This window comes from Ambystoma mexicanum, chromosome 2q (assembly GCF_040938575.1).
Source record: "Ambystoma mexicanum isolate Mex_15411 chromosome 2q, UKY_AmexF1_1, whole genome shotgun sequence".
Lineage (NCBI taxonomy): Eukaryota > Metazoa > Chordata > Amphibia > Caudata > Ambystomatidae > Ambystoma > Ambystoma mexicanum.
The window spans coordinates 602105507-602131009 of NC_090924.1; the positions used below are offsets into that span (position 1 = coordinate 602105507).

General features: G+C 47.6%; 1 protein-coding gene across 1 annotated transcript; it reads right to left on the reverse strand.

Annotated features, from left to right (window-relative positions):
• Nucleotides 1–523: 523 nt before the first annotated feature.
• On the reverse strand, nt 524–24731 carry CSRNP1 (cysteine and serine rich nuclear protein 1). Its single transcript, XM_069647748.1, has 5 exons — nt 24198–24731; nt 10554–10758; nt 6992–7251; nt 5735–6031; nt 524–5393 (listed from the first exon to the last, which is right to left on the reverse strand). The coding sequence occupies exons 1-5, from the start codon at nt 24213–24215 to the stop codon at nt 4386–4388; spliced, it is 1788 nt and encodes a 595-aa protein (XP_069503849.1). The 5' UTR covers nt 24216–24731; the 3' UTR covers nt 524–4385.
• Between the last annotated feature and the right edge of the window lie 772 nt (nt 24732–25503).

Below are 25503 nucleotides of genomic sequence, written 5' to 3' on the forward strand. Positions count from 1 at the left end.
AGGGGGCCGGAGAGTGCATTTTAGACACTTGCTAATTTACTGTTGATTTTTTTTTTTGCTTTTTGCTCTCTGGGCACTTAATTTGGCCAAAATCAAAGTTAATAATGAAAGTGGGTGGGCCTGTAGGGTCTCTTGCTAGGCGGCTGCATCGAGTTGAGCTACCAAACCACAGATACTAACCGCAGAATAATTCCATGGCTGGTAAAGATTCTGCATAACCTGGTTAAAAACAATGGCTGGATCCAATACCCCCCCCCCATTTACAGCTGCATCAGCAAATAGAGAACGGGAGTACCATTTAGCCCCTAAAAGCACAGAAGGCTTATCACGATATTGCTAAAGCTATAATAAAACTAGTCAATTAATACACTTGCTTCAGAGTGCCATGCACAGGTACACAGGTTTTAATTCTCCCATATTTCAATTTTAGAATGAAAATCTTAATTAGTGGAGCAAAAAGTCACCACCCTCACCAGCTAGTTGACCACAATCACATTTAACCAACAAAAAACACAAATACATGTAATGTTTATGACTTTTTTATTGAAAGGATAATGGAAATGTTCTTCATATTGCTTCCATGAAATGACAGACAGTTGCTGCAGACGTTTTGTAGGTTTTAAATTAAAGGCAAACGTGTCAATTTACCTTTCAGCAAAATAATCAATATATACAGAAAAGAAAGAGCTAAATAAAGCCATGTGGAAACGAATGTCCCGATCAGTACATTAGATGACATACTGTCAATAAATATCCATTATAAAATTGTTTTACAGGCAATTTTTACATGGATAAAGAGAGCGTATTTACACTTCTGTTCTGTGCCCGTAAATGAGTACAATCTTTCTTCTTTTGGCACAAATGCAAATAAAATAATAAATTAGATCCAAAAGGGGGAAAAAATGAAGGCAGGAGTCTCATTCAATTAAAATTAAATATACAGTATAGTATGCAGAGAAACATTGGAATGTTCTATAAAGTAACCTTATGTTAGTGCCAATAAATACTTAACAGTACCAGACATTTTGTCAGTGTTTATGATAAAACTAAAAAGGAGAAAATAAATTAACCCCCCCACCCCTCCCAAAATAAAATTCTGCAATAAATAAATCCACAATTGTATTATCTACCTCCCACCCCCAATTAGTAGTATGCAGCCATGGCCCATTCAAGTTCATAATGCGCGTGATATTTTGTCTTTTATTTTTGCTTGTTAGACCCTAATCAATCAGGGTCTAATACAAGGATCAGATGGAAACCAATGGGGGCCCCCCCCCCGACAACTGAACAATGAGAAAATGACACCAACAGAGCAAAATGAAGGATATGGGCCAGATTGATCAAGTTAGGACAGGCACTAACAGTTTAGGGTGGGTTTGCCACAACATACCAAAAGCAAACAAGCTGAGAAAGGCGGCTCTGAAAGCTCTACACCCAGGAGCCAGAATTCCCCCATTGGATCGCTCCTGGCACCCAGAGCCTGGGCTGGGCCCCTGTGCAGATTATTTGCGGGACAAGGACCGAACATGCATCTTGAGGATTCATTTAAGGCAGTAAGAAGGGGGCCGTAGGGAGTCATAGGTCATGGAATTTGGTCACTCTTGCTACAGATCTGGATGGTCAACTACTGATCTCTAGACATGCAAAAGGAACACCACAGACCTGAGATTGCACCAATGGCCACATACTACTCAAGACTAGTTTGATATGGCTTCACCCCAGCACGTGGGATGCAAAAAAATAGCACAAAACCAAACATGCTGGGATGCACGTTGCTGCCATCGAGGTAAAGACAGAAATACATCTCTTATTTCAGAATTCATCTCAATGGCAACCACTCTACTGTGAATGTATGTAAATTTATGAGGACATCTGAACGTACATACTGTACCAACACAGTTGTGTTGCTGTAGGCACTTGCGTGTATTACTAATATACAGATCATTCCCAATTGTAACAAATCAACCTGCACAGAGGTAAACCAAATAAAAGAAAAAGAGTGTGTTATCAACATTGCTTAATGACCAACCAACGCATGCTAGGAAACTGAAGAAAGCTTGGATCAACTGGGTGGTTATATAGGCCTCAATTAAACTAACCAAAAAAAGGTAACTCGCCTATGCAATTTGCACTCTTTCTTTAGGAGGGAAGCATTACTGGCATAGGATCACTTAAAAGGCAAAGTGCACGACAAAGGGCTTGGCATAACTTTATAGAAGAAAACCACCAATTTGCATCAGGGGACTGTGCGCTGCTACATATATATTTTTGGTTTAAAATACTGAAACAATCACTAGTGCGACCTTAGAGAACAGCAACAGACTTTTTATTAAACATCTCAATGAGTTCCAGAATCTGCAATTGGCTTCTGCAGGAAGTGGTTCAACCCTTTTCTATAGGCTGTCATTAGTAAGATTTCTGGATACATTGTAGAAATAATAGACAGGACTTCCAAGACCGTATTCTTCAAAACTCTGAAGTTCAGTGAAGTCCAGTCTGTTATGGATAATTTATACCCGTTTCTCTGCGGCTCCAAGCCGGAAAGCAACTGCAGGTCTTTTCGGGGGGGAAATTAAAGGTGGTTGTGTTTCTCGTTGGTGGTTGCCAGGGCAGGAGAAACGTGTCAGAAAACACAATAAGGCCCGCTTGCGATTAGGGTGTGCACATACGTCCCATTAGGAGATAATTAGGAAACTTAACAGGGCATACATAAATAGGGTACTGAGAGGGTTCATAGGACCCATCCTTTAGGTTGCTCACAGTATCACCCTTTGGTACAACAGCAAATATTGCAGTTGCAATGCATTCCGACAAGTTAAAGTTAGTGTTTTTTGGAAAGAAAGTGTAAAAAAAACAAAAAAGGTACTCCTCCAAACATGTGGGATATAAACTGTTGAAACCTCTGCATTTATATTCCAGCAGGAGACCTTATTCTGCGCCAGTGTAAGCAATGAAACCACGTTCAGACTTTACCTTAAATGCATGTTTACTTGTCACAATTGGCCATTCCTCCATTTAAAAGATCACAAAGTGGACTTTTCGCCAATCACAAAACAAAAAGTTTGTCAATTTGCCAAATGTTTTTATGGTTTACATCTTTTTCTAAAAGAGTATAAAAGCAATAAATAGCGAGACGCCTTCATTTTGTAATCGCATTACTCATTAATCTGGTCATTTATAAAAACAGTATAAATAGTCTGGGTGGTGTTGCGTGGACTTCAAATTAAACCCTTCCATTTCGCAATTCTAAGGAACACTTGATTGAGTTAAGAGCAGAAAAGGCTTCTTTTGCTCAAAAGAGAAGACTAAAAAAAAGGAAAAAAAAGTCCACAGATATGAAAGGCCGTTTGCACGTTGCATATGAACAGCAACGTCTGCTACGAATGGCGGCCATGTAGGCAACGGCACAGCCACATCAGATCGCTGAAGAGCGCATGGCCAAATCCTTATGAAATTAAATAAATTATAAAATAATTTATGAAAAACATGTCTTAAATATATAATATTACTGAATAGCTTAGGGGCTCATTCCCCACGTGGCTATTACATCACTGAATCAATATAAATTAAAAAGGAATTTAGCTACCAAGCGGATGACGGGGACAAAAAAAACCAGCAAGCTCTTTTAGGACTGCCCCCCACAAACCCCAGATCTAGACGAAACATTAAATAACCACAGAGCTGAAAGGGTGGCTAGAAGGTGGTGGGGCAGGCGGATGGTCTTAAAACAGTGTTTTCGTTTTTTCGATCAGTGCTTAAAACACAGCATTGCACTTTCAGGTCCAAACAAAGAAGCCACAGTGCTTTTTAGATCTTGTAAAAATGACTGTACACAATACATCAGAGGTATTCAAAGTTTAAGTATTCAGGTACACTTAGGCTTCTGGGACCATTTGGGTTGTTGAATTTTACACACACAAAAAAAAAAAAAAAAAAAAAAAGGCACAGTACAGAACTCAGAACTGGCCATTTGGGTTAAACTGCCCCTGGCTGACTTGAAAATAAATATGTAAATGGTAGTCAAAGAGCTTGAGAATTCAAAAAAAGGGAGTATTTTTTGGATGCACAATGGCGACAATTGATTCCCAGAGGCATTTAAAAACAAAAAAAACTTCACGGATACCTCTCGGTGCAACTCACAGTTCAGTTAATAGTTGTCATCCAATACCCCCCCCACCATCCTCCACCCCCCACATGAGGCTCATATGAAATTTGTACACAGACTGTTTACAGGGTACAAATAGAATTCCAAAATATCTGTTTTCTAGAAAGACCAGAATGAACAACAATTCCATGTAAACCTCTGAGAAATGTCTCCATGCAGAAGATTCCTGCAGGAAATGGGTTTTAGAATAATTTAGACTGAATTTCATTGTTCGGCCGGCCTACACCTGCACAGTTTCCATCAGCGAGGACTTGATTGCATCTTCCAGAAGTTGATTGTCTGTAAAAGGGGCCGGGGTTTCTGGAACAGACTCCGAGAGGCCAATTAAAGATTCTAGAAAACAGGTGCTCTGGTCACCAGGCTGGGAAACGCCAGGAAACGTCGGCAGCTGAAACTGCAAAGCCGAGAAGTTGTCCAGGTTCTCGTATTCCTTCAAAGAGTTATAGAGGGGTCCTAAATTGTAGTCCGAATAGGACTGAAAGAAGTCAAAGGAGTCCGAAGACAGACTGAGATCTGTGTAGCTCTTTGAGCAATGTTCTGCGGGCGACGATGGGCAAGAAGGCCCAGTGGACAGAGTTGCTGCTGTACCATCTAAAAAGCAACTTGCGTCCTGGTTAGCGTTTTCATCTAAGCAGTTTGAAATGTTTGATAAGTGTCCAAAGTAGTTTTCGCTGCCCGGCTTCCCAATGCTCGACACACGCTGGCCAACTACATGGTCACTGAAGAAGTCATCGGGGTGGAAGTAGCTCAGGTTGTCTTGGCAGTCACTGCTAGCCTCCTCGCTTTCAGAGTCATTGAAGTGAAGGATTCGTGCTAGGTTCTCATCGTCTACGTCCGACTGAGACTTGTCGGAAAGGACGGCCTCGTACTGCTCTTCGGAGTCTTCGCTCTGGTTTGATGAGACGGACGAGTCGGTCATGTCGCTGCTGCAACTGTTCTCCCCTATGGTCCCTAGGTCAATACTGAACTGAAATGCCGGAGTAAGGGAAACGTCCCTCTCCTCAAACACACTTTTACCCATGGGACTGCCGAATGGAAGGAGTCGATCGTGCAAGGCCGTATCTTGCTCCATGGGGGTCTCCTCGCTCTGCTGCTTCTGTTCGAGTTCCAGTTTCATAATCGTGTGGATATGGTGCGTCTGCACCCTGGCCTGGTTGAATTCTATCCTTCCTTCTCTATTCCCACAGCCATCCTTCGAGCAACCACAAGGAAACGATGTATGATCCATCTGTAGAAGCAACGAAAAAAATAGGTTACAGCCTAAATGTACAAAAATGCAATAATGACAGTAGCATGGGGCCTTAAATGGTCTATTGGCTAACAGAATAAATGCCTCATACAAACTAAACAAGAATTTGTAGCAGATAAAAGTATGGTGTTGACAATATAGGAAGAGCCTAGTATTATTCAGACAAGAAAAGATGTCCACACCGGAACAGTGTTTTTTATAAAGGCAAGTGTCAATAGGTAGGAGTAAACACGCAAGTTTTGAGAAATAGGAAAACCCAAGAGCACGGACACCAGCATGACTACTGGTAAGGTTGATGAAGGGCGATTGCATGGATGTACCTGGCACTTGATTCCTGCCAAGCTGCAGCTGCAGGTCTCTGGCTCGCAGAACTCTTGGCAGTCGCAGCCGCAGTCTTCACGCGACAAGCGGATATTGTGCAGCTCCCTTTTTTCTTCTTTGTCGATCTTCTTCACACCCACCGCTTTGAGCAGAGCGCGCCGCTTCTTGGGAGGGGACGGCTGAAGGAAGAAGCCATCTTCGACTTCAATATTATTCACATCAATGTCATCGTCCGAGATGTCATCCGTGGTGAGGCGGTTGGCCTCTTCCGACTCCTTCGTACCATTCATAGTTAGCTAAATAAAAAAATAAAACATGAATGCAGATATTTCATGCACTATGACTGCAGCCAACAGAAGTCTGCGGACCCAGGACTAACATAAAATGCACACCAGGCCATCACATTTTATTGTTCAGCAAAGAGGCATGCATTACTGAAGATATTGGCAAAAGCAATATATACGTTTTTAACCTGAAAAAAAAAAAGTAGCCCATGGCGTGTGTAAATTAAACTATCACTTCTGAACCCCAGGTGTTTGGATGTGCAATATTTTGATGTGATTGAGGAGGCGTGCTTGTCTGTGGTTGACCAGCACCATGACTCGCTGAACCACTTCACTAACACCTACAGGGTCTGAAACCTGCAGCTCAGCACATGCTTTGGACTACGACTACCGGAACCCGAGCATTTACCATGCTGGTTCGAGTGGACACAAGTTTAGTCCAAAACATCTGGAGACCAAAAGGTTGCAGACTTCTAGCCTACCACTTAACTTTGCTGGTGGGCAGTAGGTAGTTTAGAGAAAACCTCAGGCAGACAATGTGGCAAAGAGCAGATGCAAAAGATTCAGCCTTTGCTAAGAGACGACCAGAGCACGGAGCACAGGTCACTCCAATTCATCCACCATCGGATACTAAATGGGGTGTCAGGTGGTAACAGTCTTACAGAGGGGTGATTTAAGTGCTTATTAAACAGAGCGCTCAAATTTCCTGTGGCCATGTGAGAGAAGGCCAGCCAGTCCGATTCTCCCCCACCCCTTTGGATTCTGGGACTTTCAAAAGCCCCAGAATGCTAAGCAAAAAACCGGACTGGATGGTCTTCTCACGCAGGGCCACAAACTTAGAGCTCTGCAAACAGTCCTTATTGGAAATTCATAACAGTGTCCTCGGGCCTCTGCACATTTGGTGGTCGGTTCATCATTTGCGGCCAGATTAGTTTGTGTGTGGTTTGTTGGACAGAGTTAAAAATAGCATACCTTCCACTTCAAAGCCTGGAGTTTCTCCTCTTTTAACCTTTCCTTGATTTTTTCGCGTCGGCAGCTCTCTTGTTCCTTGGAGAACTCAGCGAGCGTGAACTGCTTGCTCGTGGCGTGCTTGCTCACCATGCCCAATGTGCAACCACCGCGGCTGGGCACACTGGTGAACCCTTGGCAGCGCGGAAAGTAGAACACAGTGACCCGGTCAAACTCCACATTGTTCCTCTTTATTCGTTTGGCTTTCTTGAGAATGGACGCAGCTGAAAACAATGAAGAACACAAATGCATAAGAACAGCAGAACTACATATGGCAAACGGCCCTATAAAGTTCGCAATAAACAAACAGTGAAACATAAGAGGCAATCGGGGACCTCAGTCAGCTCTCAGCGAGGCCACAAAACACCCAATTCCTTCATGATAGTTCATTACTACGCTTCTCCTATTCAACTTTACGCTTGGAAGTTGCAAAAAGCACTGCTTAATGTGCTGGTGGAAAAACAGGATCCTGGCCTGCAGTTAAAACACAGCCTTGAACCCTAGAACCAATAGTCAACCAGGCTCTCAGATAGATTCTAGTGCCAGGAGGTCAAATTTAGATTCCAATTGAATGTTCATTAGCCTGATGATCAATTAACACCATTCTATGCGTTTTAGGACAGGCGCTGCATTCAGCGCGCGGTTAAGGACACTTGCCCACTCCAGGGTGCCTTAGGACTGCTTAATATTACCCCAAATGCACCACTAAAACAACCCACAAGGCCCTAGCACCGAGAGAAATACTAATTGCAGCTGGTTATGGAATCCCACGAGAGCACCATATAGTGTGCAAAATGCAAATATACAAGTGCACTAGTTAGGGCTGGAAACGCAAGGTGGCGAGGCAGTTTGTGGCACTGTTCCTCCAGGTAGGCGGGAAGACACTTCTAAAGCCATACAACGCTGCGAACCAAGGAGAGATGCACCAACTCAGCTGTGCCCTTTAAGGTTTTTAGTTTGGCTACCGGGTGGCACTAAGCACCACCTACAAATTGAAGCCATTGCTTTAGTGGGTTATAGCTAGGGAGAAATGGCAGAGGAGGAGGGACACAAACCTTGTAGGTTTGGTCATTTACTCGCCTGATGACTGCCCATGGCATGCCACTTGCTAGGGCCATTGCCACCCACTTCCCAGGTCCACCCTGCCCAAAACAGATCCTCCTGGGATCTCTTTGTGCCAACTTTAATTTAAGCAAGCCTTGCCATCAAACTATTAGTGCCTGCCAGCGATTTTTCAAAGCAGTTTGAGTTACTGACTTTTTTTATTACGTTGTGTAGTACACATAGTACCTTACACACATGTAATCATCCAAAAAAAACATTCCCATAACATTAGAAATTAAGCAACACCCTAAAATCCATAAACTAATAATTCATAAACATTATTAAAAGGAAGCGACAAAAAAGGAGGGGGGGGGGCAATTGTTAAGGGATTCATAAACACTCCCAAACACATTCAAATTCATTATTTCCTTCGAATACAATAAAATTCGTAGCTCCACGGCCAACACACAGAGTTTAGATTACCTTAAATATACCCCGCGACCACCAAACCTAAAACTCTGTATCGTTAAAAATCCCAAACCCTACGTCAGTTTCACCGTGTAACATCGTTTTCCTTACATCCCAAAAAATTCATTGCAGGAATGTTGGCAAGGCAAAGATAAGACAATTGGGAGGCAGTCAATCTCTCCCATAACTGGTCCATAGGTAAGTGTCCCAATCGCCAAAGCCTTTAGTTACCAAACGAGGGGCATTCCCATTGCACGGTGGTGTAGCGACTCCTGTTGTGCCATACCACACATCGGACACCAAGACAGATCTCTAGATAAACCCCAATTACTGACCTACTACCCTACTGGTGTAATAAAAAGGTCTAAACCAGGTTTGCCTTCAGACACCATTTATAAACACTTAAGAAACAAGCCAGGGCGAAGCCAACAGTTGGTGTACAAATATGTTAGGCTTCTGCCAGGCAAGGCCATTATATGCCACAGCACTGGGAACATTTTATAGCCGCTACCATCGATGGCTAAGTTAAGACCACAACGGCAGAGCCTGGAAAGTGCGCTTCCCATGCCTACATAAAACCTCAAACTACATTGCCAATGCTGGGTTTTTATTTTGGGGCACGAATTGGTGGATTTACATCTGCAGTATGCGCATGCACACGAGACATCACAGCAACCCAACCAGCAGTGACGCAGCACTTCCTGCCAGTGCCCACTGGGAGGAAGTAGAAATCCACAGCCAGGCCCCGCGAGGCCGGAAAGCGGCAGTGAGCTAGGACCCGCGGCAGATCGACGAGCCGCACGGGGACATCCGCCGTCCCATGGTCCATTAGCGAATGGGAGCAGCAGTATTCACTCGTTCCAGACTCTGCACAGAACGCAGGCTTCCGCTCTCGTCAAGCCGGCGTCTGCGTTTTGACGGGACTGTGGGCGGCTGGGGAACACATGACCACGTAAGTGCAGGCCTTTCCTAGAAATTGCGGTTTGGTTGATTAGCAGCACTGTATTCCGCGGTGAAATCAAGAGGTAATAAAAGCACCGCTCCGAGAAGCAGAAGTCGTGTGACTTGGAGGCCATCTGCCCCGTCAGGACCGCTCTGGCCGAGTAGCCTAGAGGGGCAAGTTCTAAGATTAGGAAAGAATGCCAAGCCATGACACGCCGCCACGGGGAGATAGAGATATGTGGAGTGTTGTGCCCCCTTCATGCCACACATCAGTGGCAAAATGTATAGGATATTTGTAATACTCGCTAAGGGGTACAGCCGCGGCTGGTTCTGCATAATTGTGCATGGCGGGCACATCATGCAATTATTTAATTCAAGAACAAAAAAGGATGCATCTGCTTGCGCCAAGAGTGCTAGTAGATTCGTCCTTCTGGGAAGCATTCCATCCACACTCCCGCACGTGCCACTGTAGAAGTAGTTCAGAACGATCACATGCAACCATGCAGCCACAGTCATGTTCCGGCCTGCTGGGTATGGCTGGTCAGTGAGGTGCAGGGGCTCAAACTACACCAGAAGGGCAAGGCCCCAATAAAGACTAAACAGTGGAGTTCCTCCACATGGCCACACGTGTCAAGCAAGTGCGTGCCCTCCCTACCACCACAAAGGAACCGCGGCCAGCAACAAGTACCAACACACCACAGTGACCTGCACCCGGCTTGATAGTGGAAGAACGTGTAAATGTATAGAGTCTGAGTTGTTAAACACACCAGCACACGTGTCCATCGAAGACAACATCGACTACAGTGAAGACGGGTGAATTGTGCAACAAGCAAGGCAAAAAGCAAAGCCATGTAACGTTTGGAAGAAAATTACGCGCCACAGATGCGAGTTCTATTATGCTGTTGACAGCCAGCTCAAAATCACTGCCATTCATCGCACAATAGACACAAAACACTCACACATCTGATCTGCGGCGCAGCCGTGCACCCCGCCCGCCTCTGTGTACGAGGCGCAGCTTGGCTGCTCCCACAGCTGCATGGGCTCAACAAGTCGGCGGCTGGCGGCTACTTACGAGTGAAGTCGGGGGAGGTTAAGGCAGCGCTGGTCGTGACGTCAGCTCTAGAGTTCTCCTCGTCCGAATCCCAGCTGGAGGAGGCCACAGAGGAGGAGGAAGGGGAGGACGAGGACGACGAGCTGTACGTGGGATCGTCCTCCAGCTCGGCGTATTTTCTCTTCAGTAGTCCACTCATGGCGGAGTTGGATCTCTCAAAGGCCACCTGTCAAGGGAACACATAAAAAAAACAAAGGATGAAGCGGGGCGCCATCTACGGAAGAAGTTCATTGGGAGCCCAAGTGATGTGCCCCAAAAGAGGCTTCTGGACATTATAGGTCGAAACTGCCCACCCTCTTCAGAGGCTCCCCGATCTCCAGCTTATGCATACAATTATTCAACAATAACGATTATAGCAGAATACACCTGTAAATTAATGTCACTATCTGAATTCAAAGCACGTTGAATCGTATAATTTAATGACCGACAAAACATGCTATGAACAGTGCTTTTGTTAATGAAAACACCAGACAAGAGCAAATATAACGTTTGGCAACCCCCAAAGCCAGGCCACCCTTTCAAACAACTGCATTTTGGGACACGTAGGCACATACTAATTGTACTTGGAAAGTCCCCGCCAGTTTAGAGTGGTTTACTGAAACGCCGGGTTTCAGCGATATCTTGAGGAACACGCACCACGGGGCCAGTCTGGCAGCTAAAGAGGCCAACAGCAGCAATTCGTTTAGTAGGCGCGAGTTGGAGCCATTCCGAACCCCCCCCCCCAAAAAAACAAAAAAATAAATAAATAAAAAAAGGGAAAAGGAAATCCTCCTTGCCAGACCTAAACCAGCAGGTGCCGGTTTATTTTGTTCCAACGGGGCTGGCTAGCTGGAAACTTATAGCTAGGGAACCCCTGGAAAAAGTATTCCCGTCTGTGTCTCGGGTCCCTCGGAGGAAACCTAGTCCACAGGTGTAAAAAGAAGGAGAATCAGCAAACGAGCTCGTTTGATTTTCCGACACACTCCAACACCAGTTACTGCAGGTAGTGCAAACACTTGGTCAGAGCGGCAGTCGCATAAATCAAGAAGAAAGGACGAGCGCCAAAGACTGCAGCAGTCATTCCTCATCACCACTTTGGAGGACTAGCATGTTCGGGGCAAAAGGTGGCATGGCATGGCTAGCCGCCTCAAAACGTCCATCAGCGCATGTGCAAGTAGAATGCATGCAACACAGGGCTGCTTATGGAATGCTATAAAGGGGTGGCTTGAGGTTGGAAGTAGTTTTCCATTGGTGGGATAATGGGGGGACAGGGGGTGTTGTCACTAAAGGTACGCTGCGTATGAACCACCTTTACTCCCTGAAAATAGGAAAACACCAAATATGAGAGTATGGCAACCTGATTTCACTCCTACACCTCCACAATACCTTCTGGTCAGTGATACAACTATCAATGGCTGATCTGAAAAGGCAAGGTTTAGTTTTATGTGCATCACAGGGGGTCAAAATTAACCCTTGATATCGCACCTAGAAGATATTAGGACAACCAGACTACCTCGCTTAAAAGATGCATGATGAGAGCGTGGTAAAGATGCTTAGACCACCCAGTATGGCAACCTCGAGGACTCACACAGGGATAACCCGATAACGGCAGCACCAATAAAACTCCAGAGCATCATGGTACCTATGCACATCGGCGACGTCTGCCGAAGGAATGGCTCCCCACACAAACTCACCAGGATGCAGCAGCAACCTGCGACAAATTCCAGCTGGACACAACGCCCTCGCCTCAAGCCTCAAAACGTCTGCCATCAGAATACGCCAACGACCCAACGCTAAAAATTGGGTCCAGCTGGACACAGAGTCCCTTGCACTCACACTCTCCGGACCTCCCTCAGCACCCATCCACATGCCCAACCGATGTCTTGGGCTGTTTACTGGAGCCCAGCTAGCCCACCTCATTCCTTATATTGACCCAGTGCATGCAGGCATTCTAAGCCTTTTCTGAGAAGTTCCCATACTCTCGACTGCGTTCCCACAAGCGTGTGGAAACAATAGCAGTGGGAAAACGTGCTATATAAACGACTACTTCAATGCAAGATTGCAAAAGCAGGAGCTAAATGCAGCTCCTGGGTTTCCAGCATTGGCCAGGAGCTAATGCGGACGAGGAGCTAGTTCTAACACACACATAAGATAACATTTTGGGTTTTAATTATGACCCCTTATGCTTTAAATATTGTATAGATGTGTAATGTGCATTTATAATGTGCCAAACGCACAGAGGTAAATTAACATAGCTGTGCTTGTTCTGCATCTGTTGGTATCAAGTTAACCAGGCTCTTATAGACTACAAGCAAGAGCTAAATCTCTACCAGCAGCCCTCGATTTCAAACCCTGGCATCATTAGCTAGGCACAAGGAACTGTTTGCACCATGCTGATCTTGATGTAAATATTAAAATCAGCTACAGCCAGTAGATTTGTACTAACTGCAAAAGTTTGGGAGGGGGGGCGTTATGGTCAAATGAATAAAGTGCACATGGACATTAATCCATATCCATTTGCCAACCCTCCCACGCCCTCGGATGAAAAGGTTTCTTGGGAGGCAAACTTTTAAAAAAACGACGCCTGCGTTGCAAGTCTATAAATGGTTGAAGTCAGTGGTCGAAGTGAACAAAAAGAACTAGTGGAACTATGTTCCCTGCTGTCCTGCTCCCCACAAACCCCATCACCACGTCCCCTCCGACGCACAATACAAACCCTTAAACAAATACGCCTGCTGTTTAACGGGACGCTCAGTGCAGTGCGCGTTTCAACTTCTTCCAACGCTTTTACTTTTTTAAAAAAAACCACCCGAACGTTTTAAATAAAAAGTATAGGAACAGTAAAACCCAATGGAGTAGCGCTCCGTCCACTTCGACCACTGATTGCATAATGTGCATTCATGGCAGAAGACTCCCTCCATTTACAAAAGTGGAGTAACAAATCTACAAAAAGGCAGCGTTTAGTCATTAAACAATGAACCACACTTCACACCATACATTCTGGGTACAATGGCACCATGGCCAATCGAGACCATACAAAAAGCGGTTCAGTTTCCAATAATACCAACCACTTACCCCCACATAACGCCATTATTATTATTATTATTTAACATAACATACATCTTTGCAGGGCTATAAAAGGCTCCGAGCCCGATGACCAAACACCGGGCCTCACGTCGAGGCATAGAGTGTGTGTAATCCCCACGCCGTGGAAGCGGGGGCGGAGTCGCAGTTAGGCATGAGTCACGTAAAGGGGTTGCCACTTTCTGCGGGGAAAGAGGAGCAGCACACTATTCCTGGAAGATGACGCGAGCCGCCTCTGCGCATGCGCGAGCACGCAGAAGGCGGGATCCCATGACGAGCTCGGGGTAAATTTAGAAACTTCTTTCCGAGGGCGGCGAGTGGACGCACTAGGAAAATCTCCATCACCGGCCCCGCTCAGGAAGAGGGAGCCGCGAGCCCCACAACTCCCAAACCACTTGCACCAAACCTATGCAATCGCTGCCACCCAATATCGGCAAGTACCTCCTATGCCATACGCTTGCCAAGATGAAAAGTACCTTCGGCCAGCCTGCGCTCCAAATGGCAGTTCCAGCACAGGTGCTCGGGCAAGATGGAGCGGCACATCCGACCACGCCCCCCCCCCCAAAAAATCAACAACGGCGAGAAATAGCCATGAGAAACACCTGCCCATCATTCTGGCTAAACATGGACAGAACCAGTTAAAGGGCGATCTTGCAGATTCTAAAAACAGGGCCAGGCGGTCCCTGCAAACCGACCAGGCGCTTTTTCCTGCGCACTCCCCAAGAGTGGCGCACATTGAACCCGAGGGATATCCCGCTTCTGGCGGGAGAGTGGGCGCTGCTCTCTGCATCCAAGCGACGCTTACGCATATGCAGCCCAAACGCACCTTCCCAGCATAACCCAGAAGTGATTGTAATCTCGGGGAATGGCCTTTAACGTTTTTTTTTTGTTTCCATGATCATTGCCCATTTTTGCTGGAATTCCAAGCAAAGACATTACACCAGCAAAAATGCAAGCAACACAATCTGCACACGGATGCAAACAAATAAACAAAACAGAAAAACGAGAAAAATGCGGCGCCCATGACAAACAATAAATCACTCCTTCCAAAACGGTATAAATAACCAAAACCACCACAACACATGTATGCACCGCCAAGAAACCTACACCAGAAAGTTACTCTCGCAGAATGTTGTGGTTACTGCAGCGCGTTATGCAAAGCTTTGCCTGGGTGCATACATGTAGCGAATTGACTTACACATCGCATAGCACCACGAGTGTATTTATCCAGCACCGGCATTTAACAGCAAACACATGCTGGGGCACATAAGCAGAGTGAAAAGCCACGATCCTCAATACAAAAGTCACTAGGCACCTCCATCCTATACATGCACACTACACACCATGGACCATATATTACTTGCCAATGCCTAGTGGCGAGTGCACAATTTGCACTCTATAGCATTTCCCATTAAAGTGCTGCACTTAAGCGTGGGAACGGGTTTCGAACCTGGCTGCTCTGTGCCATCTTCTTCCAAATACCGGCATATTGAACCCGAGCCAACCTCCCTCGCTGCCAGCATGTAATGCGATGCTAACTGTCGAACAAGGACCAAGTCAAGGAAATACTTTCCCGCCCCCTCCCACTGCATTAGTGGGCCTACTATGACCGCTATAAAACGTGCAAATAAGTCTTGACGGCAGCGTCTTGTTGTGCCAAAGCTGCACCTGCAGAGTGACACTCGGCTCGCGTGGAAAGGACGTGCCTTGAACGGCAGGCACCAATGCTCGCGCATCACCCAAGCCAGCCGATAACTGTGGCCATGTTAAATGAATGGAGGGTACTCGTCCAGCAGCATCCCTGCACGTTCCTCCAAACGCGCCAGGAATCAGGCGGCCTGTAGGCAGCCCGCTGGGTCTGGATGAAGCCATCAGTCCTCGCCGTCTGCAGAGGGGCACCTAATTTGCAAAGTGACTGGAGACAGGCACATATGCCGCCTGACAGCTCGTTATGTCACAGCTACGATGATTCCCAGCGTGCAGACAGTCTAAAACCCGTCCAGCCAGGTACCTCGAGCTCCCAGGCAAGGGAGGGCGCTGGCTTCTTGCAAAACCTCTCGGGGGGGGGCACTTGGGGAGCACTCGGTGAAATTTGGCAAAACCGACCAACAATGGCTGGGGTTGTCGAAGCCAGATAGAACAGCGACCACGCAAGTAGCGCAGACACAGAAGGCCATGACGAGAGCGGACAAAACACACTAGCACAAGTCATTGCTACAAATCCGAAACAGAAAGGAGGTGATGGCTGGAAGGTTTCGAGTTAATGCAGCCCACATCGTTCTTCACCTGCCAAACCATTACAAAACGTGAAATACCATATGCAAATCAGGCCTGGGCCCACCCAAACTGCGTGGTCACATCCCTTCTGCACGAGCCACAAACGCCCACAGACATAGGTCAGTGACAAGAGTGTGGAGCAGCTTGGGTTCATAACTCCAGAACAAACAGGGCACAACATGGTTGCAAAATAGATAGACACACATACACAGTTATGTGGGTGCAGGCGAGCTGAGGGTTCTAGAGCCCACCTCTACAATAACATGATAGAAGGATATAACTCATGCACTGAGCTCCTGCAATAATGTCAGTGTGCAGTCCAGTACAGCCATTTTGCCTACGCAACTCAAGACCCCTCAACCATGGATGTATGCAGACTAGAGGCCTCATCACGACTTTGGCGGTAACACTTAAATCCGACGGTAGAGCTATTACCGCCGGATTAAAGGGTCCGCCAAATCAGGACTTCTTCACCCCAGCTCTTAGCTGGTGGGAAATCCGCCTAAAATTCGCACTAATACCGCCAGCGGGAAATCCGCTGGCGGTATTTGCGTGAAATTTCCCCATTGAGCCCAATAGGGGTTAACATTACCGCCGAACTCGTGATCCGGCGCTATTAGGGAGTTCGGCGGTAGGGCCAATACCGCCCAAGTCGTGATGAGGCTCTAGGGCTGATCGGAATTGTAGTCCATGGCATTGGAATATCCAAGGTTAGGGGCTTCAAGATATGTGCTTATAGCCAAACCACCTGGGTGGCAGTCTCCTCCGACTAAAGTACTGGGTGTTTTATGCCGGAGATCTGGGGTGCTGGTCTCCTCAATGCCATAGTCTATTGTACACACTGGTTTGACAATAGCAGAGCATGGAGGGGCACCCTCATACGCCCACCCATCACTTACGTAGATCTGAGAACTCTGCACAGCGGAAGTGGGTTAACGCACCCCAAAAGCTTAACGTTTCCATGTATCTAGTACATAACTTCAAAGCACTATACAAGAACGCCAAGACAATTCATATTAGCCGAAGGTGTTTGTGCCCCACTGCTGAGAACAAAGACGGCCAAATAACGCTCTATGGTAAGGTGTCCAGCCAGGAGGTCTACAATCACGCGTTTGCTCCTCGGTGCATTACCAACACAAAATATCCAATTGCACTTCAATCAAAACATTATACTGAATGGCACAAAGTACACACAAGAAACTAAATCGGCTCCATATTAGCCACCTCTTTCAGTGAACAATGGATGCCCCACCCAGAGAGGTAACCAAAGCCAGAGAAACCATCATTAACTGCCAGACCACAAATACCTCAGCTAAGACTCTCTCTATAGAACATAACATCGAGACAGAAGCCCCTAAATTTCAATTTCGACCCATCACAGTCGACACAATGAAGAAAACGCTATCCACCATGAGGTGTACCTCGTGTCCAGAAAACGTTCTTCCCCCTAAGCTCATTCTCGAAAACCCCGATATTTTCTGCCCCTTTCTCACAAGAATGGTAAATGCCTCATTTAGAGACCATACTGTACCCAACACCATCAAAACAGTTACGGTCACTCCCTTACCAAAAAAAACAGACCTTAACCAACAGGACCCTGCCAATCTCAGGCCCATCACAAATTGCAATTTTCTGCTGAAAATTATGGATAAAATAGCCACTGACCAACTTCAAAGCTACATTGATGAAAACAACCTACTTCATCCACAACAATCTGGGTTCAGATCCAGCCATAGCACCGAGTCAGCACTATTGGACCTCCAAACTGAAATGCTTTCCATTTTGGACAGAGGCAAGTCGGGGCTGCTGATACTGCTGGACCTTTCGGCTGCGTTTGATTTGCTAGATCATGTCAAACTCTGCGAGGCCCTTGAAAAATCAGGCAATTGCTCAAAGGAAGCCATTGAATGGATCGCCTCTTTTCTACAAAACAGACAATCTAAGATTGTTTGGGGAGACAAAGCATCTAGCGCTAAACTAGTCGACTGCGGGGTCCCTCAGGGTGCCAGCTTCTCCCCATTACTTTTTAACCTCTACATGCGATGCCTTTGCACCATGTTATCCCAGATGGGCATATTTTTTACCAACTTCGCTGACGATACCCAACTGGTATTTGAACTCAGTGGAAACCATCAAATAGACAATGATAAACTTAATATCCTTTACAACACCATCGAACACTGGATGAAAGAAAACTGGATGTGCTTAAATGGCTCTAAGACTGAGCTCATGATCTTCGGATCCCCACAAGCCAGAAAGAAATTGAGCCCTGCCTTTAACTCATTCACCATCAAAAACATCCAGATTCCAATATCAGCAAAAGTAAAGACCCTAGGTGTGTATCTTCAAGCATCTCTTGGCGCTGAAGCACACACAAGCTACCTTAAAAAAAACTGCCAGTACCACCAAATCCTCCTAAAAAAGATCAGGCCACTGTTAGACCAAAAGAACAGCACCATCATTGCTAGGGCCACTATATTATCTAGATTGGACTACGGAAACTCCCTACTTTTGGGAGCCAACAGCAAGTGCCTGAAAAGATGCCAAACCATCCAAAACAACGCCATCAGAACGATCACTGGAAAATCATGGAGAGAACACATCTCCGGAGAAAGGAAAGCCCTCCACTGGTTGGCTATGGAGGAGAGAATCTCTTTCAAGTCTCTCACCATAGTACATCGTTGTCTTTATGGCACAGCCCCGGCCTACCTCAAGAAACAGTTTAAATGGTACGAACCGTCCAGGAGCCTTAGATCATCAAATATAGGCAAATTACAAACCATTACCACTAAAAAACAACATGGCCTCGGCAAGGCTTTCCCGACAATAGTCATCGGTAAATGGAATGACCTACCCACTTCACTAAAACTTGAACCTAACTATCTCATCTTCAGGAAAAAACTGAAAACCTTACTTTTTAAGTAAATCCTGGAAACACACTGTACCACGTTGAATTAATTCAGGCCTCTTCCGCCTAGTCCCGTCTTCATTCTTTGTTGTCCTGTCTATATGTAAGCGTTCTGATGCCCGTGGGCTTTAACGCTATATAAACAAATAAATAAATAAAAATAAATAAATGAAGTCATTAATTATCAAGAAATGGCGCCCAAAGTAGAAGCCGTACAGGGATTGGGTTTATCACGCACAGGGGGTGGCAGAAATACAAACGCACTGTAGAAATGGTGGTGAGGGTTGGTAGGGCATGTGTGCCCCTAGTTGTAGGCAGAAGTTCAGAGAGGCAAGTGAAGTTACCACGGTGGCGCTCAGCAGCTGGTACTGATCCAGTACTCGCACAGGGGTGGGGTTGTGAGTGGGGCCCGCTTAATCCCACCAAGAGCATCAGCGGGGCATGGAACCATGCTCCCCCACCCCAACACATTCAGAACATACTTCCCGAAGGTTCACAGTTGGTGGAACGACGATTGATTTTGCTTGAGGTGTGCTGTGCCATTTCCAAGTAGAACAGCCTACAAGCCGCCACTCATTGTTGCATCGTTTGTAATAAACGTAATACCGTTGCCATTCACAGAAAGTTTAGTCCCCCCCACTCCTCCGCACCCCATCACGCTTTGAAACCGCCTGCCGCTTCAGACCTCACGAGAGAACATGTGTAGTCTTATTCACCCCACACCAATAGAACTACAAAAGGTCCCATTAGCTTAACCACTGAAGATTCCCCCAGAACCCTCCACCGCCAGGTCTCCTTTGTAAACCACACCAGAGCCTGTGTTCGCAAACCAGCGGCTACTGCACGGATGCAAAACATGAATGAGCGCAATGCACAGAACTAGGTCCCACGCGGGATCGAGGGGCAAGTCAAAACAACCCGCACACTACAGACGTGCATCATGGGACGTTTGTAGCTGGTGTTCTCTGGGTGCCCCCCAAACGCACGACACTAACAACCAGGTGGATAGCTCCTGCGTTAAGTGCTTGCCTCTCACATGGCGCCAGGCTTAATTTACAACTTCGAATCCAACGTCAAGGCGGCCTCAGACATTCGCCCTCTTGAGCTCAATATGTTATGTCCCATTAAATGTTAGCACGCGTGATCACAGAGCTCAAAAGTTATCCGGCATGAAGTGCGACAGCAGTACTATTCTTATGTAAATACCTCAATTAAAGAGACAACATTTAATAGCTAACGAATGCACAAGCAGGAAGTGACATTGACTAAAAGGTGATCTAGCAGTCTTAACGTTTTAGTCATTAACACAACTAAAAGATCCCAGACTGGCTCACGGGGAAGGGATAGTAACAGCAGTGCAAGGTCAGAATATGGGAGGCAAATTAAAGACGTTCCGCCACAGAAAGGGGGTGGCAGAACAACGCCTCTTCGGGGAAGATGCACCAAGTGGCCGCAGCACAACAGCGACATCCAGAGCCCGCGTGGCAGGGTTAGACAGCGGCGGCACTTAAGCTGGCATGATGGGGCCAGGCAAGGACAGGCGCGCGCTGGCACCGCGCGGAAACGAGTTCACTGCAGGTCATGCCTACTAAGAACTGGTGGAGCACACTCTGCCCGCTAAGCGCAACCTTCGGCTCCTTCCTCTGCCCACGACCACGTCGGCCCTTTCGATGCATTGCCAACTCTCTGTGGGAGTTTCAGGATTTCTCTAATTTGAGGTCTGCTTCTTTACACATTATCATGGCATGTCATTTAGAACCCCACCTGCAAGATACTTGCAACAAGTAGAGTGTAACCTGCAGTATCAGCATGGAAACAGTGGCCAACTATAAAAACTAGGCACGTGTGGCTGTGTACCATTGAAGTCGAGGGTCAACTTCAAGTCGTTACCACGTTGTCCAGAATACGGCTTGCTTACGGATCGATGCAAAAAGCCCGACTCGTCAGAATTGCAAGGGCCCAAACTCGAAAAGAATTCTTCGCCGACACCGCAACTCCCACGAACACTTCCAAATAATAAAAACTTGGCACACTTGTGCATTCCACGCTTCTGCTAAAGCAAAGCGAGATGAAAAACGGTTGGAGAGGAGTGATGAATAGGCGTGCTCGGCATACTGGTCCCATCCTAGCATTAGGAATTTCAGGAATTCTCTGCTAATTAGCGGACTACTCGCTTCACGGGGAAGCAACAGCGCCGGCAACGAATTAACCGCTCAAAACTCTACGCATGCAAGAGCAGCGAGATTTGGGTTCCGGGGGGTGGGTGGGTTGGGGCCGGGCTAGTTATTTTATGTGCGCTCTACACCTGCCGCTGCAGTGAACAAACGACACCGAACTGCACCCTTGGCTCGGCCTTCAGTACAGCCCATATACACCGCATGCAAGGGCACAACACAACCACACAGGCAGCCCCCGATTCTGTGGTGTAGGTCGAAGAATCCAGCAGCTGCAGTTTATTTAAGCGTGAATGAAACATCCCCTCTGAGCGTGCTCGAACGGAAAGGTTGTCTGGGTAACTGCGTTATTGCGAAAAGACCGGGGGCTATTTTATTCACCCGAGGAGTCGGCGACAGAGCCCACTGGTACAAAGCCACTTCGCTGGCACGAGCAGACAAGTGCCGGTGTCTTGGAACCGGGGGAAAAAGCAAGACAAAAAGAACCACAAATGGTATTTAAAGTCGACCAAAAAGAAGGAGGATGTCACAGTCGAACAGTCAAATGCATATCATCCCCCACGCGCCCGCCCGACTCTACAATAAGGAGGCTTGAGCGCGAGACTTCACACATCTTCTCCCCCCTCCCTCCTCCCCGCGGCCCATTCATTATCTCTCGCTGACAGCTTGAAAAGCAAGCCAGGGACTTCCAAACAGCCTGCGCTGCAAGGTGCCCAGGCCCTGCCCCTCCGCCCGCCCACCTCAAACAGGACCCCTAGAGCTCCAGGGTGGCTGGGGCACGAAATGAAGAAACACACTGCACGCGTTCTCTGCCTGCACCACACAGTGGCCAGCATTCGTGCAATTCAGATGCCACTATGGGCAATCAGCTGTGAACCTTCGTATCCCAAAAGGCACGCTAAAATCAACTGGCGAGATCAGAGGGGCCTTTGACAATGCAATCCCTTTCTTCGCCGCCAGGCGCCGCTGTGACGATCTGTATGACGCTAGGTGCAGCTTCTCAGCCCTGGCCCAAAACCCTAACTCCAGATAACAGGTTCTCAGGGCGGAGAGAGCATGTGAAACTTACAACTCGCACAGGAAACGACACAACACAAATCACTTTTCGGTCTCGTTTCAGAAGCGCGATTGAACACGGATAGTCGTGTTCTCTGTAACCATGACCCCCTTAAATTGCAGCTTTGATATCATCTTCCCTTTGATTAATCGCCAATTAATTCAAAAGAACTCACTCAATGTGGATCCCATTGCGTTACTATTTAAAATAAGCTAGTAACCGGCACCGACTCTCTCCCCTGACCCAATTAAACAGTAAATATATTTGAAACACAAATGTTAATTAAATGGTACAAACGAACTCAAAAACGTTTAACAAGCAAATTGAAAGGCGCTAATCTGTTCGCTCGGCCAATGCTTTTTTTTTTTTTTTAAATTAAGGGAAGTGGTTTAAAGCGGGATCCTGCCAGTAGCAACTCGGTGAAATGGCTTCAAGCCCCTATTCAAGTGATGGCGAATGAAACATGCCCCGCTGGCAAGTAGGGAAAGGCCGAGCTCCTCGCATTCTTGGCGGTATGCGAGGGTCACAGGCTGCACAGCACATCCCTGGCAGAGTAAGAGGGCCCCTAACCCCCGCTGCGGGGTATCGCAAAGCACCCCCCAGATGCCAGAGGTGCCTGTAAACTGCCCCCTCCCGACGGCATCCCTGGACATACACCAAATAACCAGAATGTCTTAGGTAAAAAGGGAGGGAAGAAATCAGTTTTAGAAAAGGAGGGAAAAGGGTCAAGTAACAAACTCAAGGGACACAGAACGCAGAGAATCTAAGGAAACAGTTCCATTAGATAAAACAGAACCGCTTTTTTAAACCAGAATTTTAGGAAAACAAAACTCGGTGAAACTATGTGTGTTGGGACCAGCAGAAGCGAAAACACGCTAGGGCGCCAGAGAGAAGAAAGTGACGCGGGATTAGGGGAAAAGGGGGTGGGGTGGGGGTGCAGCATTCCTGAGTGTCCAACCTCCATGTCTGCAGGCTCCGATGGGGCCGGCGGACTGTTGATGTGGCAGTGCACTGGGAAACTTGTTGCAGCCCGCGCAGGCGATGCGAACAGTGGTCCTCCAAAACTCAACGTGTACTTATTTACAATCACGGCCCATTTCAGTTACAAAAGCGTGGGATGTTACACACTTTGGTGATTTGAGAAAGCCGACACCGTAGGCAGGGGGGCGATACCTATACCAAAATGCACAGGGAGGCTTAAAACACTGTCCTAATAAACGCACGGACCTGACCCAATCACAAGAGGCAAAGTTACGCAGAAAATACCTCTTAGATGTGGAAATACCATAAGGACCACCATCGTCACAGAAAGTGTGCAAATCAGACCACCAGGAAAACAACGCGTCGAAGTGCAAAGTTGACCGTGTTGCAAAACGTGCCACGGGAGTCCCTGGGTGAGACGCGGATCCCGATGCTAGCGGGACATCGGACTTCAGCACGGGTCACACCTGCTGCCACCAATGGGTGTGCTCGCACAGCCCCAGAGCATCCAATAGCGAGCCAGCACGGCCTTTAACAAGAAGCGACTTCACACCGGCGCTAGAGGGCGCCAGTGTTCGCAGGCAGTGCCAGAGCGCCGTCTAGCACCCGCCACAAGGTGGCGCAACTGCGTATTAACAAGATGTGATGTGACAACCTCTGGCAAAGACTTGCACGGCTAAAGTCTTGTCAAAACAAACATAAGCATATTCTAATAACGGCGACTTCGCGCCCCCCAACAGAGGGCGACATGCAGGCAACAGCACCACTCATGCCACCACCGGCGAGGAATTTATGAGTAAGAACCTCTAATACAACCCCAGGGACGTGCCAATCTACCCCCCCCCCGACCACCAAACGGGGCGCTCAGGCAATCGGACTGAGACGGATATAACACACCCGCTAGGACCACTGTCAAGTCAACTCCCGCAGACATGCTGGGGGGGGGGGGCGCGAGTACTCCACACACAAACACACACTTCTGCATTGCCACCCGCTGAGACCCACCAGAGCTTGCCAGTGCATGCATCGCCCACAGCGTACATACCCCCCGCCCCCAATCCCCGGCAGAGAGCAAACACCGACCCAAGCTCCGGATCACGACCAATCCCAGGCAGCCCACTCAAGTGGCGAGCGCATACACCTACCTGCTCCCTGGAAATCATGGTGGGCAGCCGCTGACGGCCGCTTTCCCTTGGGCCGCTAGGGAAAGCCGCCAGCTCCTCGCTGTACCTCCCGGAGAATACCCCCGCTATCCGTTCATGGCCGACGGGACAGGCCCTGCCGCCCTCCCGTCCTCCTCCTCCTCTGCTGGCAGCGGAGCTGTCGCGAGCCCCTAGACCCGGGGCTCAACCAGCGGCCGCGCGTGCACAACGCTCCTCCAATCCCAATCCAAGCGCTGAAGGGGCTCTGCCAATCAGTGCCAAAGCGACCAGGAACGCTCCTCCTTCTTTCTACCCTCGGCTCGTGCTGCTTGAATCTTGTCCAATCCAAATACGAGCGGCGGCGCGCACGTCCCACCCCCTATGTGCACGGGATGTGCTTTAAATCCTTGCAGTCCCGTCTTCTTCCAGTGGGGCGCGCGCGCTCTACCGATGAGAGGCGTTCCACGCGCGCCGCGCCTCAAGCACCAGCTCCTGCCGGCTGTGTAGCTCGCTCTGCACTGAGGCTCTCGCTCACTGGCGCTGCTACCTCTTTCCTCTGAGCAGAAAGAACCCTCCCCCGCCTTCCTGGGCCGTGACGGATGCAGACAGCCCGCCCCCTGTCTGTGCGCGGAGGAGCTTCTGTTCCTCTGACGCCTGCCCGACTAGCTTCCCCTACCACCCCCCATCCGCCGGAGCAGAGTACAGGCTGTGCAGACTCGCAAACTGGGCGAAGGGGTGGGCAGCGGATTCGTGATCAGTACTTGCTAAAACTTAGCCAGGAAAGACGGTGCAGGGAATTAAAATACAGACTCCAATGCATGCACGGTGCCGTATTTTACTCCAGGTGACAGTGTATGCACAAAGTTGTATCGCGCTGCAGGTGGCAATGCCCGGTGTAATGTGGAACATTGTGTAGTGCTGCGTATGACAGTGAACGTTCTCAGCTGTATACGGCTGCAAGCAGTGCTGGAAATGGAAATTATTAACTCTGGGATCCCACCATCCACGATGGGGGTTGTAAATTATGGGGATGGGGGAATTTAGGAGATGTTTCTCAGCCCCACAAAAATAAACATTTACATTTCAAGATAATTATTAATACACAATTAAAGAAAGGAGGGAAGTTTCCTGTAATGTTACATGCAAATTAGAATTGGGGTTCATCTTTACAAAGCAGTGCTTGAATATTTTCTGTAGAGTATAATCCTTACAGGAATATTCACACCTGTTCTAAACAGACGTTCCAGTAGTCTAGTGGGTTAGTCACTCGTGATGACCCGAGTTTGAATCCCGGTCTCAGGAGTAAAAG

Excerpts from the sequence above, each read along its gene's own strand:
- CSRNP1 (XM_069647748.1), bottom strand. Across the intron at positions 7,252-10,553 it reads AACCTCCCCCGACTTCACTC|CTGCGTCCATTCTCAAGAAA; the intron begins GTAAGTAGCCGC and ends CATTGTTTTCAG. Across the intron at positions 6,032-6,991 it reads TCCAGGCTTTGAAGTGGAAG|CTAACTATGAATGGTACGAA; the intron begins GTATGCTATTTT and ends TTTTTTATTTAG.